Consider the following 6,000-nt stretch of genomic DNA (forward strand, 5'->3'; position numbering starts at 1 on the left):
GGCAGAAAATGGGGGCTCTGGACTGGGTCAGTGACTCACTCCCCAGGTATAAACACCTGTAAGTTGTAGTTCCCCTGTCTCAGTCCACCTTGGAAAAGGGCGAAACACAAATCAGGGCTGGAGAAGAGGGAGCAGCAGAGGGTCAATCAGCTGGTTCCTTAAGGAATTGCCACGAACTTTTCCCACCTGCTTTAGGGGTCAGAGGTCTCAGCCCTGGTTCTCTTTCCTCCCCATCTCTTTGGGTCTCTGCAGTGACACCACCTGTGCCTCTGCAGGGAGTCAGGGATGTGGGCACGTGCCAGTCCTCCAGCTCTCCTATAGGGCATTCCCACAGCCCAGGAGCTCAGCTCCAGCTCTGTAGGGGCTGCTTCCATTGTGTTGGAGCAGTGACGGGGTCGGGCATGGAAATGGGTTTCCTGGCTCCTTCCACTTCCAGAGAGACCAAAGCACAATTTACCAGTGCAATTAAATGAGTCATTTCCCTTTATCATCAGCATTCCTTTGCCTTCTGTGAGCTGCACACCTTCAGCTCAGCACAGCATGAAGGAAGGGTTCATGGATCTTTCTCTTTTCCAGGGTATTGAAGGTTAATGAAGTTTCCCAGGCAGTGGCAGAGCTCTGGAATATCTGTTATGGAGGGATTATTTTACAGCCTTCACAGAGAGACTCTGGGCACTACAGTGTGTGAGCAGTGTGTGACTGCAGGGGTTGGGTTTTCCACGTGTATGAAATTAGGATGATACAGGATCTGTTTTGAATTAAATTAGGAAAGTGCAACTTAATCCTTCAATTTAAGCCTTGCAAACCCCAGTCTTCCTGTGGACATGGATAATCAGGGCAGCTGATTCAAGAAACACACTCTAGAATTCTTTACTTGTAGGGAAAATAGTGGAGCTTGTCAGCATCTAAGTGACCTAAAGAGAAATAGCTGAAATTTTGTTTTTAATAGCATTTATTCACATCTGTCCCAGGGGATCAGGTTTTATGTTTGGAAAAGACACACACACACAGAGCAGCTGGTAGAGCCACTGAAATGCTGCTGGGCAGCTGAGCTGGTAGCTGGTGCTGGGAATGCCAGGACCTTCCCAGTAGTTCTAGTCTGGAATGTTTCATGGGGGCTCCATTGCTGAGCCCCCCTTGTTCCTGGAACCTGGTGAGTGGCTTTAGTCTGACATAATTTTAAATGATTTGTGAGTCCAATTTTCCACAGTACTTGGGAACCTTTGTCACATACTTTGGAGTTCAGGATTCTCCAGACTGCAGAACAAGTGAGACTTTCCCTACATTTAATATAATCATTTATCATTTGCATTCCCAGAAGCATGTGTGGTATTTCAAAAGCTGAATGTGACTTTGAAATGAAATATTATCTAATTATTGCAGTTTTCATTGGTGACCATTTTCCCTGTCCTTCATATTTCTTACCTGGTTCATACTGCAGACCTTGCCATCTTCCCACTGATCCCATGCCCTGTATAAAACACATTTCCACCTTATTTAAAATACTCACCTGGTCAGCAACAGTTCCAGGAAGGAGATCTCTGCTTTGGTCTTGGTAAGAAGTCCCAGGTTTCGTGGAAAGCACTTGTGAATGTGAGTCCTGCCTTCCCTCGAGCACTGCAGTGTTCTTATTAGTTGTCACAAACAAGAGGCTTTCACTCTACAGTTTTGTCTGATGTTGTGTGTCATTCCACCAGAATAAACCACCAACAAAATGAAAAATGGAGGCAGCAAACACGGTTGTGCATCAGAGTCCCTTGCAAAGACACCCCAGTGCAGTTCCTGGAGCATCTCCAGGCGTCTGCAGCCTAAAGAGTTTATCCAGTGGGGTTTTTCCCATCGGGGTTCCCCCCTGGGGTTCGTGGCAGTGCCCCCTGACTGAGGGTGTGTTTCTGTTCCTGTCCCGCAGGTGGAGGAGATGCAGTGGGGCGGGGGCGTGCGGGAGGTGCCGCCCTCGGTGTGCAGCCTGCCCTGCAAGCCCGGCGAGAGGAAGAAGATGGTGAAGGGGATGCCGTGCTGCTGGCACTGCGAGCTGTGCGACGGGTACCAGTACCAGGCGGACGAGGTGACCTGCCTGCTCTGCTCCTACAACGAGCGGCCCAACGAGAACCGCACGGGCTGCCGCTCCATCCCCATCATCAAGCTGGAGTGGCACTCGCCCTGGGCCGTCATCCCCGTCTTCCTGGCCATGCTGGGGATCATCGCCACCATCTTCGTCATGGCCACGTTCATCAGGTACAACGACACGCCCATCGTGCGCGCCTCGGGCCGCGAGCTCAGCTACGTCCTGCTCACCGGCATCTTCCTCTGCTACATCATCACCTTCCTGATGATCGCCAAGCCCGACGTGGCCGTGTGCTCCTTCCGCAGGATCTTCCTGGGGCTGGGCATGTGCATCAGCTACGCGGCCCTGCTGACCAAGACCAACCGCATCTACCGCATCTTCGAGCAGGGCAAGAAGTCGGTGACGGCGCCCAGGCTCATCAGCCCCACGTCCCAGCTGGCCATCACCTCCAGCCTCATCTCCGTGCAGCTCCTGGGGGTCTTCGTGTGGTTCGCGGTCGACCCGCCCAACATCATCATAGATTATGATGAGCAGAAGACTATGAACCCCGACCAGGCCAGAGGAGTTCTCAAATGTGACATTACGGATCTACAAATCATTTGTTCCCTGGGTTATAGCATCCTTCTGATGGTGACGTGCACTGTGTATGCCATCAAGACTCGGGGTGTCCCAGAGAATTTTAATGAAGCCAAACCCATTGGATTCACTATGTACACTACCTGTATAGTATGGCTTGCCTTCATTCCAATATTTTTTGGCACTGCCCAGTCAGCCGAAAAGGTAGGTGAGAGTGAACAGACCTGATATTCAGGACTCACTGTGGTTCTAAGGACGTGCTGATGTTCAGCTTTACATGGATTTCCAGATGAGCTCTCCTCCAGTCAGCTCATTCCCGACACACAGGCAATATATGGAACTGTTTTCCTTCCCCATTTAGCTCGTGGGCCATTCATTTATAAACTGGCAAATGATCAATAACAATCACATTAGCCATTAGTTTTATTGTTGCATCCATTTCAATTGTATCCTTTCAGTAAGATAAGTGGGAATTAGCTGTCATATTACCCAGAAAGAGGCATCTCCTAACTAAATCGTTTTGAATACCAGATGTAAGCAAGAAAACTCTCAAAAAATACTCAGAAGACTCCTGTGCCTCTGGAGTTGGGCACTGAGGGAGTGCTCAGCCTGCTGAGTGCTCTGTGTCACAAACAGAGGCACATTTACAGCACAGACTGGGCATGGATGTCTGTCATGCTGTCTGTGATCCCCAGTCCCTGAACCCACACCTCCCTGTGCAGGAAAGAGCTTTGGCTTCCTGTTTCTTTTCTTGCCTCTATCTTCACTCAGCATTTGTTCCTGAGCACAAAACTCGGGCAAGCTCAGCACTGTGGAGGGAATTCTTGTGTCCCTTTAATGAGTGAGCAAATGTCAGGTCCCAGCTAACACGCCTCACGTTGGGCTGGGGTGGAACTTCCACATTTGCAGTTGTTAAACTCCCAGGCTGTTGAGGGGGAGCTGCAGGAGGACAGTGGTGTCACCCAGGCAGGTCTGTGCTTTGGCTCCAAGTCTCTTCCACAGGAAGGTGCTGCACCAGTGCTTTGTTCTTTCCAGTTTGGGAGGTTGGTTGTGCAGATTTGCAGTTGTTTTGGCCTCAGTTTTGTCCCTCAGTGGAAAAGGAGATCACTCAGGAGGAAGTTTGCTGGAAGAGGGGATCCCCCAGGAAGACACAGAGGTTATGGAGAGGTTTCTATGTGTTGTCTCACCTCTGCAATGGGCTTTCCATGCAGCCATTGCATCCCCAAAGGGAATTAATTTCAGCTGGAAAGGAGGTCTGCCAAGGCTTACAAACACTTCAAATAGCTCTTCTCTCCCTGCCAAGGGAGAGATAAGGAGCAGCAGAAACAGCTTTAACCACAGTGGGCTCTGTTTGTGACCTGGGTCTGACACAGGGAGTGTGGAGCAGCTTTTGGGCTCCCTGCCTGGCAGTGGGGCCTGCAGGTGACCCACATGAAGGGCTTTAAACTATTGCTGCAAAGATGTAACGGGCTGACAAGAAAACACAAAGAATTCCCAAGGCTGCTGCCGACATTCCAAGATGTTGGGAGCAAAGCTTCAGGTTTCCCTGTGCTTGCAGAGCTGAATTACCCTGGGCTGGGGAAGCAGCAGATTTGTGCCCAAATTGCTGTGTACAGAGAGGAGATGATGATGAACATGATGTCTTTGGGTGCAGTCCCTGTGTCTGTCCCTGTCAGTCTGTCCAGCTCCTGTGGCACTGGAACCCTCAGCCCCTGGCCCAGCACACGGTGCCAAACCCCAGTGCCTGAGCTCCTGGGGCTTCCCCTCCTGCCCTGCAAGAGATGGAGCTGCAATAGCTTTTGTGCTTTGCTTTCTTTTCCATCTCCCTTTTTTTTGAGTGGGGGCTGTGCTTTTTGGTGATTGTTAGTGATTTCCTGTCAGATATTTCCTCTGGAAAATATTGTGCTGTAGCTTAGCCACAGAGGCCTGGGCTGAAATGGAAATTGCACCTGCTGAAAATCTCATGCAGCACAATCTTTTAAACTGAGGAATGGTGTTATATATAACACTGTGGTTTTCGTTGTGTGGATTTATTTTATTTTATCAATAAATACAAGCATAATGTTGTTCGGCAGAAAGCATATTGAAAACACCTGCCTTGTTCAGGGTAGAGAATAACACCTCCAACAACACAAAAAGAACTCGAAATGTGCTGCAGGTAATTCATAGAAGGCAAACAAATTGAGCAGTGGCATTTGCAGCAGGTGGAGGGAGGCAGGAAGGTGTGAGGAAGGCCAGATACCAGAGTTTGTGCTACAGGATGGAGATAAAACATGAGGTGTGTGGGAGCTGGCAGGGGGAAAAAGGTGATTCCAGACCTTTTTAACCAGTTTCTTTGTCCAGTGTCCAAAAACTGAGAGAACACATGGCTGGTTAGGATTTATAGGTCAGTTGTGGTTTATAGGCTTAGTTTGGTAATGCAGCCAGTGGATTCCTGGGGGATGTGGAATGTGTTTGTCCCTCCCATCTTTCAGGGCCCTTTGGAGTTTCCTTGGCTCTGCTGCAGATGTCACAGAGCTCCTGTTCCATCCTGGATTGTCCAGGTTTGGGGGGGTTTGTGTTTTCCTATACATTGCATATATCCCGAAATAAGGGATATATGACCCTTGAGGATCAGGACACAGTACTGGGGACTGGAGCTGTGCCATGTCTTTGCTCATAAAGATCCTTCCTTTAGTGTGGGTTCTGTAGAAAGGCACTAACAGGCTTTAAGCAGGAGGGGAGATTTAGATGGGATATTGGGAAGGAATCCTTCCCTGTGAGGGTGGGGAGGCCCTGGCACAGGTTGCCCAGAGAAGCTGTGGCTGCCCCTGGATCCCTGGAAGTGTCCAAGGCCAGGTTGGACGGGGCTTGGAGCAACCTGGGCTGGTGGAAGGTGTCCCTGCCCATGGCAGGGGGTGGCACTGGATGATTTTTAGGTCCCTCCCAACCCAAACCATTCTATGAACTGCACAGAGGAGTCCCTGTGAAGCAGAGGGGTCACATCCTGTCCAACTTTGAGCTCCCAATGCCCAGAACCACCCCCAGCTGAAGGCTCAGGGGGGGTTTGGGCTGAGGACAGGACAGGTGTCCCAGCTCCTCCTCCTGCCCAGCCCCTGCCTTGGTTCACCCGGACCTTTGAGAGGGACTGCAGGGATGAAATGCAGCTTCTGCACTCCTGGTGTAATTGTTTTTGACAACAAAACTCTTTTAAATTCTCCCTGGATGTGTGGGGATCTTATCAGAGGCCAAGTGAGCTGGCAGAGCTGTTGAAGCAATTACAGGAGTCAGGGCTGGAGGCAGAGTCGATACCGGGCGGCTCCTGAGCCGAGCAGGGGTTGCTGTGCCAGGGCAGGAGCTCAGGGGATCAATGAGGGGTT

At 50.4% G+C, this 6,000-nt stretch overlaps 1 protein-coding gene across 6 annotated transcripts in view; it reads left to right on the forward strand.

The window, feature by feature from the left end:
* The window catches only part of GRM7 (glutamate metabotropic receptor 7), a 220,307-nt gene that overhangs the window by 173,858 nt on the left and 40,449 nt on the right, over nt 1-6,000 (forward strand). For all 6 annotated transcript variants that reach the window (XM_027702625.1, XM_027702626.1, XM_027702627.1 and 3 more), the window contains exon 8: nt 1,910-2,845. In XM_027702625.1, coding sequence (XP_027558426.1) covers nt 1,910-2,845 — 936 coding nt within the window. The remainder of the gene's footprint in view (nt 1-1,909; nt 2,846-6,000) is intronic.

The sequence above is a fragment of the Neopelma chrysocephalum genome, unplaced genomic scaffold, assembly GCF_003984885.1.
Source record: "Neopelma chrysocephalum unplaced genomic scaffold, ASM398488v2 Primary Assembly neopelma1_189, whole genome shotgun sequence".
NCBI lineage: Eukaryota > Metazoa > Chordata > Aves > Passeriformes > Pipridae > Neopelma > Neopelma chrysocephalum.